Source organism: Lissotriton helveticus, chromosome 5_1 (assembly GCF_964261635.1).
Source record: "Lissotriton helveticus chromosome 5_1, aLisHel1.1, whole genome shotgun sequence".
NCBI classification, from domain to species: Eukaryota; Metazoa; Chordata; class Amphibia; order Caudata; family Salamandridae; genus Lissotriton; species Lissotriton helveticus.
This window is the reverse complement of record NC_136065.1, coordinates 1,626,984,289-1,626,998,235: the sequence shown is the minus strand read 5'-3', so window position 1 is coordinate 1,626,998,235 and position 13,947 is coordinate 1,626,984,289. Positions and strand designations below refer to the sequence as shown.

Here is a 13,947-nt window from a genome sequence, read left to right as displayed (position 1 = left end):
AGAATGTGAGGTATTAAAGGTTCCAGCAGAAAACCGAGTAGCCCCAGTCCAAAATGTCCATATAAATGGACCGTGTAATAGAACAGCAAGATGGGAAACGGAATGGAGTGAATCTCCAAAGATTACACACACGTCCTGATTAAGTCATTACAACAGACCACATCTGGTATGGCCCTGGACCGGGGTGGTCGTATCTCACAAAATTGTGTAAGTAACACCAGCGTGCTATACGGTCACTTGTGAACTGCATCAAACGTATTAGAGAGACAGGCACCACATAGTAATGGCACTCCATTGGAGACTACTAGGAGTAGTGTGGCTCACTGGTTAGAGGCGGCAGACCCGAGAGCAGAAGTCGGCCCGGGACCAGGGTTCGATTCCCGACGCGGCAGGGTCGTGGACCTTGGTCAGCGGACTCGATAATTCTCGCTTCGGTGCTTACTCTAATCAGGGATCACACTCGGCAACTCTGGGCATTAGCTTGCCTAATCTCCACAACGGCCCCACCAATTCCGGGGATGCCTGGCTCCACCTTGGGGACTCCCAGCAGGGACCATCCCACAGGGAAAGCCAGGACGGGTTCCCCAGAGTTATACAGCGCCGGGACGCCCCGTTGCTGGGGCAGCTGTGCGCTTTACAAGTATACTACATTTACATTTACATTTACATTTACATTTACATTTACATTGTGCTCTCCTGACCTATTTTTTGATCTTTTACGAGAGGAGTTTCAGGTGCATTCTATATATGGGTTTAAAAGGAGGTAGCAGAAGTTGGCTCACTACAGTTGCTAGCCTCCAAGGAACTGGAGGACGTCCCTAAAGAGACCTTTCATTGACTGCTTTAAAATTCTCTGTGAGAATTTAGATGAGGAGGTAGTTAGTACTTGAGAAGCTCATGGCTAGCCCTAGCAAGTACTATAGCACCTGATAGGGCCGCATGGAAAGTCCTACATTTAGCACCATTCGCAAAGTCTTTTCCCCTTAGTATTGTAGGTTCTTAGCAGTAGATGATGCATGTGCACTCATTAAGGGTTAGTCATATGGACGTACTTCAAGTGGTCAGGAAACATGCAGTCAATCTCAGTGGCTTGAGCCACAGTGAAGAATCTGTCTGTTGTGTATGGAGGGGATCCTGGGGTGATCCTTTAAATAGATTGGCAGGTATGCGGGCTGCCTCAGCAGGTCATAGTACCAAAACAGCCTAGGCAATGCTGGGACAATTCGAATCAGGTAACAGTGATCGACTTTTACCTTCCTTAGTTCCCAGGGAATGAGGCTAAATGGAGGAAGAGGGTAAACAAACAAGTTTTTGACCATACTGTCCTGATGAGGTGAATTGGAACCAGGAAATCTCTGGCGCTCATATTCCAGTGTTAGTTTTGTGGCAAATGGTTATAATCAGTTGCAGTGCTCAAGCGAAATCACCCTAAACCCTCCAAACGTTGACCCTCAGGTCATTACTTCAATCCGACAACAATCCTTGGCTCAAGCATGCATCAAGAGTATCATAGAATTTCTAAAGGGAATATAGCACGTTACAACGCGTGCAATCACAACGCAGTAGTTTACAACGCAGTCGTTACAACAACCCCGTTGTTATCACTCGTGCCATTACAGCGCAAGTCGTATCAACGACTTGCTGTAGGGGGCGCACTGGACTTAGGAATAGTATTAATTACTATTCCTACTCCAGTTTGTGCGACAGCAGGGAAGGTGTTGGATTTAAAATCAAACACATTCCCTGGTGTTGCACGGCCCCTACAGCAAGTCGTTGATACGACTTGCGATGTAATGGCACGCGTGGAAACAACGTGGTTGTTGGAACGACCGCGTTGTAAACTACCGCATTGTGTTTACAGCATTGTAAACGCTGTTTCCCTTCTAAAGGTTATACAAAAAAGAAAAAAATGCGTTATTTTCAGATCTTCGTCTTTAATTCTTTTCGCCCAGCCAACAAGTGTTTCGTCGATAGGGAAATACCCTGCGACTTTTTCAGAGCTGTGCAGCTCGCTAATCTCTCAATTTTTCTCACCTCTCTGCCGGTTCTACTTTCGACCCGGCAGACAACTTAAGAGTGAGCTTGTAGCTCCAGAGTAGTTAGTTTCAGGCATGTAATAAGACCGAGTTCGGTCCAGTTTAGTATGGAGATGAAATGCCAAAATGCCCTATTCATTCTTGGAACGAGTGCACTCCCGCGTACAAGTGTTCCCGTGGTCGTATCTTCGGGTGTGTCCCAGAATACACTCGAAGATACGCGTTTTCAAAATACAGGGGTGTCAGGTACTCCCTTCCTGAAGCATCAGAAGGAGTTCTTTGAGGGTTACTATTTGGAAGAATTGTTTTTTCAGAAACATGTTTTGACCAGAAATATTACTATGTGGAAGAATTGTTTTATCAGAAACATGTTTTGACCAGAAATGATCTGGAGCAGAATCTGTGATTCGTATGGCACTTAGGACCCTTTTTATTGCTCCTTTCAGGAGAGCTAGGAGCATCTCTTGTTAAAGCTCCTACTGGTACAGATGATGTTCGCCCTTTCTGGGTGGAAGGGCAAGTGTTTTTATGTATAAACGCCAGGGATTAAAGTCAAGTTCTCTTCTGGTTATCCTGAGAGCATATTTGCAAAGCTCCCTTTTTCTTTACTGATAGTTTGCCATAGCATTGGCTCTGATCTGTGACTATTGAGTAATCTTGATCGTAGCCAGATCTTCCTTAGATCTTATATAACACTTTGTTACTTCAGAGTAGACGCAAACTCAGTTGTCATCCCACCGCTGGACACCAATTATGTTGGACCTGGGGTCTCCAAGTCACATAGGGTAGCTTGGCACAGAGTGGGCAGGCCTATCCCCAAAGATATATGTGTAAAGTTTGCGTCACACCCTTCAGTAACCCAGCGTCTATCCACTAGAAAAGAAAGACACTACACCAGTCTTAGAGAAAATACAAGCTGTTTATAAAAATAACTTCTCTGTTCTTTAGCATGTAGCATTCCAATACATAGACATTCATAGGATTACATTTTATATAATGGATCAAAAGAAATCAGCTCAACAGTAGGTAAATCAATTCCTCACTTTTAGATTCTCAGGGTTGTTATTTCTAGCAGGATAACACCTTTGACAATTAACTCCACCTCCTCTTCAGCAATTTAGTTTAAAAGAACAGGAATATCTGCATTACAACTAGTAGAGTAATCATTTATGGTAAAAGACTCATAAAAGCAGCAATCTCATTCCCCTCAATGAAACCCTAACCCGGATCTCACATTGGGTTGTACAGTAAGGGATACTCTATCTGGCGCCAACATCAGTTACACTTCTAGGAGGCACTTTCTTAGGATACTAAGGAGCTCAGGGTTACTCGGAACCCCCTTCCTGCTTGGGTTGCATACAGGCGCACGATTACCTTTTCCACACCCTTTTCACCAACTCTTAGGTCTCTCGATTAGCCCCGATTTCCTGCCTGGAATTGATTCAGTTAAGAGGGCCAGTCCCCTCACTCTCCCACTCGTAAGCGTCTCACCCTGCTTAGAGGTGCTCAGGAGGGGTTAGCCCTTCAATAGCTAGGCACTTGAGGAAAATGCGAGTCAAGTTGGGGCAGAGGTCGGGATTTCGCTTTCTTCTCCCGGCCACTGATGACACTCCTTACTATCGTTGGTAGATCCTGGTTGCCTGTCCTTCGGCCGGGCTCGGACGGCCTGACCCGGGAAAGACTCCGCTGCCAACGGTTTACCCCTGCCTGGTTCCCACGCCGCAAGCTTACCGTGCTGGTACCGCGTTGGTTTCACCGCTCCTCAGGCTAGCGCCTCGCCCTCCCGGAGTTCCTCCTTCTCCGCCCCCGAGGCAGTCAGGTCTCCGCCCACAGCCGGCCTCCGTCCTCTTCTTCCGGGGGGGGCTTTCTCCTCGCTGACTCGGCCAGATCTCCGGACTCCGCCCACAGCTGGCCTCCGTCTGCTTCTCCTCCCCGTCCGACGCGGTGGTGACAGCTGAAGAGGTCACACGCTTCCGCTGACTTTGCCCACTGGTTCTTTCCACACAGATCTGATGGGCTTCACCCACGACAGGCACGCGCTCCCACAGCTGTTGGGCACGCTACCGCCAGGGAACTCCTCCACAGCTCCACCGAGCCTTGATTACAGTGAGTGGGATCTCAATCACGTTTGCTCTTCGAGAGTGTTGCCACATATGACAGCTTCCCACCGCATGCAAGGGATTGACTTGGGACCCTTGTGCAGCGTCAGGGGTAGGGGTCAGTCCCCACACAACAGGGCTTGGTCAAGAAGTGGGGGGCACGTCACTCGAAGAGGCTGCCGGCTCAGAAGTCGGTCTCCCCTTTTCTCAGTGCGCTATCCTCCCCACAAGATCGCCTTACTCCTTTTCTGACTGGTGATCCCAACCGCTCACTGGACTCTCTCTGAAAAGACAAAATGGCTGCTCTGCAGTTGATCTTTTATAGGCTGGCCTCAGAGGGTCCAGAAGGGACCAGAAGGTTCTGGAAGATCCCTATTCTAACCTATGGGTCCTGTCCTGGGGTGACCATTATGGCAGTTAATGGCGACCATTTTGCGTGTCCCATACTTTCTAGTCAGAAAAGGCACTTAGGCCTCAGGGAAAAGGACTATGAGGACAAAGAGCATCTAACCCCCCTGGTCAACATCTCAAAAATCTAGTGGACACAAAAAATAAAGGTTTTGAGGGGCAAAAAGGGGACAAAAATAAATAATAATTAGGAGGGACTACCCAAAAGGGCAGACAGGTCTAACAGTATGGCACTTAGGACCCTTTTTATTGCTCCTTTCAGGAGAGCTAGGAGCATCTCTTGTTAAAGCTCCTACTGGTACAGATGATGTTCGCCCTTTCTGGGTGGAAGGGCAAATGTTTTTATGTATAAACGCCAGGGATTAAAGTCAAGTTCTCGTCTGGTTATCCTTAGAGCATATTTGCAAAGCTCCCTTTTTTTTACTGATAGTTTGCCATAGCATTGGCTCTGATCTGTGACTATTGAGTAATCTTGATCGTAGCCAGATCTTCCTTAGATCTGTATTAGGAGAAGCCAAGTCTGTATGTTTGAGATGTCCTTGAGCCACGAAAAGGAGCAGAGGCAAGGCATCTGTACTCCGAGGGAGCAGGTTGTGTTCCTGTCCCGCCAGCCCAGGACTGCTGATCCTGTGAGCTGGTGAAAGTCTAAACTTGAAACATCAATTGCTGTGTCGATAATGATGGCCAACATATTTGCACCCTCCTTGATAATGGCATTAGCCTCTTCTCTCTTCTCCTACAGGATGCGGTCAAGGGTGAAAGTTTGAGGGTGTAATATCATGCCATATCAGGAGATCATATCGGATGATGGCCACTCCATTTGCAGATTTTATGGATGTCGCAAACATAGTGCTGACACTGCATCTTTTGTTGTGCACATGCCTGCCATCCCTGTCTGGAGGTGCTGAAGCTGAGTGACAGATTTCTGATCTACACTGGTCCTCTGCTGCAATGACTGAGTCAGGCATTAGGTGGCCAGTTAAACACAAAGAGAGAAACTAGTGCCCAGTACTTCTTTTTTGAAGGTGGTGTATAACTCTCTGCAGTGTGGCTGATGTATGCAGTGTAGCTGATATATGCATTGGTTTGACACACTCCGACCAGTCGTAATCCAGTAGAAAACATAGCTGCTCCACAGAAGCCAAAGGAAGATCAAACTTTTTCGCTGCTCTTTGTAGCAGGTTGAGAAAGTGGGTGATGTTATGTTGAGGTAAATCAAGTTGTGTAGACAATTTGGCACCTTCATTAGAAAGGATGTAGTCCTCGAATTCATTAGCATGTCCATCATCATCCAGAACAGATCTCACATGCAATAAGAGACAGATGTGTTTTGTTCCCCTATATCCCTAGGTTTCGGTGGAATGGGGCCTAGAAATGGATCTGGCCCCATGGGAAGAGGCAGGGACAATGAGAGAGAGTTTACTGGCTGCAGAGAAGGTGGGGGTGTTGGCATTCAGGGAGGAGGGGGTGATGGCACAGGGTTAAGAAATGATGCTGTCTGTGGTTGAGGTGGTGGTAACCTCTCGAGTAGGCCAATCGTCTGTAGCAACATAGCCATGAATGGCAAAGGTACCTGTGTATTAATTGCGTTTTCCTCAGCTACGTCATTTGTAAAGTTGATCATAACCGCTTGAGTATCCTGCAAAGATCTGAGGGTGATCGTGATAATTCTGTTGGCATTCTTCCTCATATGGCTTCTCCTAAAAGTCAGGTATGTAGATACAGCCCAACAATGTAGGCTGTGTCTGATGTCAGTTGCTGATTCCCCATCTCTGAATCAAGAGAGTGCATTGGAGGGTGTGTAGAAATCTTCAAAAGCAAGAAAGTTAAAGGCTGAAAGGGAATGGCAGTCATTTACGGGGTTGCCATCAACTAAGTGGTTACTTCCATCAACAGTAGATACATAGTCGATGTAGAAGGGGTCGCCGATGGTGGTGTTGACAATATCATCGTCAATGAGGTGCCTGTCATTGATGGCAGCTACTTGCTCAGTGATAACCTGTTATACGGTTCCTACTAATTTGGGAGGCCTGTGTATTTAGAACAATACTTCATAATACAGAAACTGAGTCTTTTATATAATCAGTAAATGTAGGACTACATATTCCCATGATGCTGTGCCCACTGGAACCTTAGGTACCACTGCAGAGCCCGCATATGCCAGTGGGCATGTGTCATGAGCAGGATGCAGGAGGCCATGAGGCCCAGCAGCCTCACAGTCAGTGTCACCGAAATTCAGTATAGAGGCTGAAACATCAGTCTCATAGCCTGGATATATTGGACTCACCGTTCAGGAAAATAAGTTCGGAACTGCACCATGTCCCGAACAGCTCAAATGAAAGGGGGCATCTGAGAGGTAGTCAGGTGAGACTTCCGCACGTTGATAGTGAGCCTCAGTGAATGCAGGAGGTCCACAGTAGTCTGGAGGCGAAAGCCTGGGGCAAGCCCGCCTTCATCAGCCACTCGCCAAGACAGGGGAAGACTGGCACCCCTGATCTCCGCAGAGGAGTTGCAACCACCTCCATCACCTGGGTGAACATCCAAGGGGGGGTAAGGCAATAAGGAAGCACAGCGAACTGAAAGTGCTTGTGGCCAACCGGGAACATCAAGCAAGGCCTATGGGCAGGCAGGGCAGGAATGTGGAAATATGCAAATATGCATACTGGAAGTGGAACGCTACCATCCAGTCTCCTAAGTCCAGGGCAGATGGGACTTGAGCGAGTATGTGTACTGTGAGCTTCTGCTTCTTGAGGAAGAAATTGAGAGGGTGCAGGTCCAGGATAGGACAAAGGCCTCAATCCTTCCTGGGCACTAGAAAGTAGCGGGAATAGCAACTAAGACCTACTTCTGGCGTCTGCACAGTTTTGATGGCTCCATTGAACAAGAGAGCCATCTCTTCCTGGTGAAGCAAGGAGAGATGGTCCTTCGTCAGCCTGTCGTAAGCAGCTGGCATTAGTGGAGGGTTAGAATTGAAGGGGAGGGAGTATCCTCTCTCGACAATTTGGAGAACCCATTGGTCTGATATTATAGACCTCCAGTGGAGCAGGTGATGGCATATTCTGCACCCCACTGCATGCATGCCCATAATGGTAGGAGGGTGGACTATAAGGGTTTGGAGGCACCTGAGGGGGGTGGTGGAATGGCCCAACCTCTGGCTGCCCGACCCATGAGGGTCTGTAGGTATCACGTCCTCGGCCAAACAGAGGCTGGGAAAGCTTACGTGCCATGGTGGGTAGACTCGGCTGGAAGTTCCTTCCATGGGCACAAAAGGAGCGAAAGGCGAATTGGGGGTGGCAAGAGACCATGGATAGGTCCAAGGACCTTACTGTAGCCCTGCTCTCAAAGCGCTCCAGCGCTGAATCCAGCTTGTCTCCAAAGAGGCAGGAGCCAACAAAGGGCATGTTTATAAGTGATGGTTGGGCATCCGGTGAAAAGGCAGGGGTAGTGCTGTAAGGCCACCATTGATGAAACCGCTCTGCCCAGCAAGTCAGTGGTATCCAATCAACATCTGATCAACAACTTAGCTGCATTTCTCGCATCAGCAAAAGCCTGGAAGAATATGGCCGGGCCTCTTCCGGGACCATGGGCAATGCATGCGCAACCGAATCGCATAGAGCATGGGAGGATTGGCCCAAAAGGCACACAGTGTTCACGGACTGCAGTACAAGGCTGGTGGAAGAAAAGATCTTCTTCCCTAAGGTGTCCAACCTCTTGGATTCCTTATCTGGTGGGGTGGAAGGGAATCAACAGGGATGTACATGGGAAGTACAGGTTTGGACCACCAACCTCTCAGAGGTAGGTTGTCGAGTGAGGAAATTGGCATCCCCTAGGGTGGGGCGGTAGTGCCGGGAAATTGTCCTGTTCACAGGAGGCCCTGAGCTGGGCTTGAACCAAGCCGGTTGTCTGTAAGATGTCTGTAAGGGCTTAAATGAATGGGAGAAGCAGTTCTGATGGGGTCACTCTCAGCTTAAGAACCACTGTCAAGACGTTAGTCTTGGCTGTCACAGAGGGCAGGCTAAGGTCCAGGACCTCTGTAGCCCTTCTCACCATCATTGGAAAGGATGCTCCTTACTCTGTAGCCAACGTAGGGGGAGAAAGCATGCCAGTATCTGGAGAAGTAGCCTGTCCACTGGCTTCCATCAAGTCCTCAAACCATTCCATGTTTGGGTCAAAAAGCTGGTATTCTTCAGGGTCCAGAGACCCCCCTCCCCCTTCAATCCTCCCTGTGTCCCAGGCCATAGGAGTAGAGCTCAGGCTCTGGCCTGGAAGGCATGGCTCCAGTCGGCACCGGAGTCTGCATTGGAGGACGTCCCTCTGTCTCTGTTTCGGAGTTGGGTATCAGAATGACGACAGTGCCGCAGGTGAGCATCTGCATCAGCAATGGGGAAGGTTGAGGTGGTACGACTGGCGTCAGTCCAGATCCATCTGTGGATCCAAAGGGCTCAAATAGTGAAGGGGGCAAGCTGCCGGCATTGATCCTGCAGGCACCCCTCCCAAACCCGCGGGGCCAAAGGCGCACCAGCAGTAGTGGGCCACTCAACCATGGCCTTATAAAACTCCTGAATGTGAGCGGGGGTCGCTACGGCTCTCATAAACTCGAGGACGGGCGTAGCCAGCTCAGCACTGGCTCAACAGCAGAGCTAGACCTCGAATGTCGACTCTCCTTGATCTCGTCGGACAAGATGAAGTCGAAGATCTCTCGGACTTCTTACTCTTTCTTGCAGTGGGACTTACCAGAGTGACCAGATGACTTTGAGTGCAATGAAGATCTTGGGCTCTGCAACCAATCCAGAGACCTTCCTCTCAGCCGGGATGAAGACTATTGGGCATCACACGCTGAACCACCAGGAGCTTAAGGGACTTCTCCATCAGGGCCTCGGATTAATTGTGCAACTGTCAAAGCAGGTCTTCATGTCATGGTTGAGTTTGCGGAACCTGCAGCAAACAAGGTGGAGTTGCATCACAGACATGATCAGTGACAGGCGTTGCAGTACTTTAAGTCGGACTACCAAGTTGACATCCATGCCACACCAGGAGAAGGTTCTTTCAAAAGAGTTTGACAAAAGTAAAAAAAAGGCTTGTCAAAAAGTGACTGGGGGGGGGGGGGGTAGATCTAATCATAACTGCGCTGACTAGGGCGGAAAGAAAAGAACGGATGTCAGCGTGCTGGGGTGGCACTTATATAAGCACCGCCCATGTCCCTTTCGGTGCACACAACACTGATGATGCCACACGGAGCCGATCACTGCCACCTACCAGCAGACAGGGGTATTGCGCACCAAAATTTTCCAGATCCAGACTTCCAAGATGAGGAATCTGAGGCTAAAAGTCTCTATCAGATAACATCTCACAGTCTGATGACAGCATAAATGACAGAAGAAATCGGAGTATGGTGGCCTCTAGTGAGAGAGTGAAACATCAACACATCAACACTTCCAACTCATTGACCAAGTTCAGGTGGGTCAAAGGATGTGGATAAGCTACTAAAAACACTGTTGATGAGGCTGAAGGCTGTTTTAACACTGTTTGCTGCTATTTAATATCACAGGGGATTCCCATCCTGACGATGGGGAATATTTCAAGCATGTCAAAATGCATGAAAGATCCAGTACTGGAGAAATATAAGGTATTTATATTAAGAACAACACACCCACAGGTGAACATAGTAAAGCTATTAAGAGTCAGTGAAGTAGTGTTGCACTGTACTAGTAAGGAGAAACAATGCCCCGTATTAAGCCATTAACTAGAGGTGAGGGAGTGATTTTCCACTCACATGTATAGATGGGGAATAAAACTCTATACTGTGCAGATGCACTTCCCTCCTGGATGTAACCAAGAAATCCTCCAAACTGACCCAATCACAAACTAAAACCCATCACATGTTTTTCAAAACACTTTTTACATGTTCACTTCTCTTCCGCTATGGTAATTTCTTACACCTCTCCTCAAAGATCGCTCCTTCATTACTATTAGGCTACAATCCTTTGAACGAACTTGCTGTTTCCACCCTCCAAGTTACACCATGCTCTTTTCCAGTACGTCTGCCCTTAAACACAGAATGCTGGTTCTGTTATTGAAAGCTAACCCATGAGGAAAATGTGTGCCCCTCTCAACACATCTTCCCTGTTGATGAGGAGCCAAGCGCTGCATATCTTATCCAATTATTGTAGTAATTCACTAGTATGATCTCAACCGTTGCCTCTTTCTATCCTTATTAACCACCATCATAGAAGACAGTGAGAGAAAGCTGGTGCCTAACAAGATGTCATATCCACTCAATTTTAAAAGAACTTTAAGTACCACTAATTTTGTTGCTGCTTTTGGATATCGCACCCCGATACAAAATAACTTCATAGGAGACATGGGGTCCCCGTGACAACTGACCTGCTCAGCTGCCAGGAACTCTCCATAGTTCTCCAGGAAGTTGCCTACAAGTACAGAGGCGACAATAGTGAGCCCTTTTCCTGCCTTGAGCTGAGAGGCAAAAGTCAGCAGACGAGGATGCTTCACGTGGAGGTCCTCATCCAGCTTCAGCATCACCAGGAGCTGCGGCCTGCAGAGGTAAAACAGAGTTAGGCAAAGCAGAGATAGGTTAATGCAGAACTCATGTAGATAGCTCCTGAAGGTATACACACATTAAGGAAATGTTGATATGTTGTGCAGATAAATACACCCCGCTAATGACCTGTTTTTCATTGAAAGGTTCACAGCAACAGGAAGGATCTTTAGATCTAAAGCAAGCACCACAAATAAAGCTACTCAAACAGATTATATAGTTCTTGCAATTGACCTGCAAGTGGTCACAAGTGATGATATACTTGTGAGCATGTACATTCAGAGTTTTCTGTGGGCTCCTATCACCTGCCCACTTCAAGGCCAGCTGCATCATAATAGTCAATGATGGTACACCACCTTACCTGGAATCCGAATTCAAGACATCTAGAGAACACCACAAAAGATGCAGCACCAGCATCAGTCGATTAAGTAGCAGCAAATGCAGTAAAAAGTAGCATGTCATGCCTCCTTGCACCACACCCAGGGGTACAAAATGACCTCCTAGTTATGTATGCCAAGACCCATCCATTCTCTGCTGCAGAAAACAGCTGAAGATCCTTCTCTTTCGAGCATTCCCTAACAATAAGTTCTTGATCGCCAAATTTTCGGAAGAACTGCCCATCCTGTCTCCCTCCCCTATGCCTGCCCACTACTCAACGGACCCCTGCTAATGAAGGCTCTCACCGACCCACACCACAACTATAGTTAGCTTTATGCTCACTAAATTCCCATATATATAAGTGCATTTAACTTTACTGAATATTCTCTGCACATAAGTGGGGGGAAAGGGGCTACCTTTGTGAACAATTCTTTGATACCTACAGTGGACCCTCATTTTTTAAAATTATAATTTGTAATGGTACCTCTAGATCAAACCATTCTCTTTCCCTCCTATCAATATATCATTTTTTCCTGTAGCAATGCAGGCTGACCACTGCAAACAGAAGTAAAGGAAGGGCATATAACTGCCCCACGACCCAAAACAATTTATGAAAAGAACATTATATTTCACTGCTTCAATATGCATTCATAGGGATGATCTTAACATGTGAAATGGATGTTCTCAGAATAGGAATATGTCCAAGGTCAAATTTCATATGATGTGAACTTTCCTTCTGTGGATGTACACCTAGCTGCCCCAACCCACAACGTTTACACGCACTTGTTCTAATGTATTCACCTCATACCATTTCCCATTTATCCTCATTCATCATCTAGTATGTGCTCTTTATCCCCAGTCTAGGATCCAATAATGGATGCTGATTATAAGGTAATGCATCCAAAGGGACAATACCCTGCCCTTGGGTCACTGCTTCTCTTCCTCACCCTCTGAAGTGGTTGAAGAACACGTTATTTGCCTTCAGTAAAACCCTTTCTGGTGGGATAAAAATGTATATGCATTACTTTTCAGGCATTTACCTCACCAGTAATTCTAACCACATATACCTGATGGTGCCACCTAACGGTATACAAAGGTACTGCTGAAAAGTCACCAGATCCATCTGATGCCTGGTATTCACAAGATGAGTAATCTGTGGTTAGAAGTATCCATCAGAAGTTATATTTATACCCTCTTCTTGTGCAGATCCCGTTGTCAATGACGACCCTCCTGCCACTCTGTGTGTGCAGTCTCCTTCCTCTCCCCAGTTGCGGTGCCTGTTTCCCATCTTAACTGCATAGATGCTTTATTCCTAGTGTCTACGAACACTCTTACCTCCCGGCAGAGCTGCCAGTAACTGTATCCAGTCCTTCCAGCTGTCATCTCAGAGTCTGTGCTTCAGTCTCACTCTCCCTGTCTTCATACTGGCGTTTAACTCTTATGAAAACCGCTACTTATTGGTCATTTGCTCCAGTACAAATCATCTTTGCAATCCACCACATTTTACAGAACAAAAGGTGATCTGCATATCCAAAGAAAAGGTTTCCCTTTTCTTCTGCTTTAGACCACCTCTTCATGCCTTATGTCTCCAACTTTTTTTCACCTTAACTTGCAGTTTGTTAATCGTACTCAGCTGGAATTTCACAATCACTTCTGTTAAACTTTTTCTCTCACATTTCATTTACAGGTAGATATTTTTGTTTATTTAGGGCATAACTATTAAGGTTGGTAGCATTTTGGTGCTCTTATGTAATTATTTAATTTCAAAGCGTTAGTGTATAAAAAGCAGTTTTACCCCAAAGTGGTAAGAGCCAACATAGGAAAATTTCGTTTTGCTTCAAGTTATTTTCAGTAAACATTACTGTTTAATCAGGCCCGCATTTCTGTGGTAGTTAGCTGGGCTTCTTTAACACTTTTACTTCAATTATTTTTTAATAATATTTCACATATTTCGTTTTTTCCTCACATAGAATTTTATCATACATACTTGTATTTTGTTGAAGTAGAGACTGCCGTTATTTCTAACTAATGGTGCTACCCAGCATATAAATACTGATTAGATTAAGAAATAACTGCAAACAGTTATCAAATTTGTCTTTTCCTGTAAGAGTTTGCGTGTGCGTTTTTGATTTATAATATTTCTCATATTTTAAAGACTTATTTTTAGTTGGTCAGTATGTTGCTAAGAAAATATGTTCACACATCTTGGGTAGTAGCCCCTGTATGCATTTCAGTTTAAATTTTAATGTAAACTGTTTCCATCTGCTACTTTACTAGCTAGTGGTGCTAATATTAATTTATAAGTTAGACATAACTTAAGTAAAGAACATGGAATAATTTAAGTTTTTTTGCTCGCCTCGCCACTATATTTCAACATAAACAATAAGCTATGTTTATTTAAGGCAGTGATTTTAATCGAACTTTTGCTTGTGTACATATTTTATTCTACTTTCTTTCATAATAGTCAATG

At 46.2% G+C, this 13,947-nt stretch overlaps 1 protein-coding gene across 3 annotated transcripts in view; it reads right to left on the bottom strand.

Moving 5' to 3' along the window:
* Positions 1-13,947, bottom strand: part of SLC12A6 (solute carrier family 12 member 6) — a 784,900-nt gene that overhangs the window by 141,163 nt on the left and 629,790 nt on the right. For all 3 annotated transcript variants that reach the window (XM_078644820.1, XM_078644821.1, XM_078644822.1), the window contains one exon: positions 10,928-11,096. In XM_078644820.1, the coding sequence (XP_078500946.1) occupies positions 10,928-11,096 (169 nt within the window). The remainder of the gene's footprint in view (positions 1-10,927; positions 11,097-13,947) is intronic.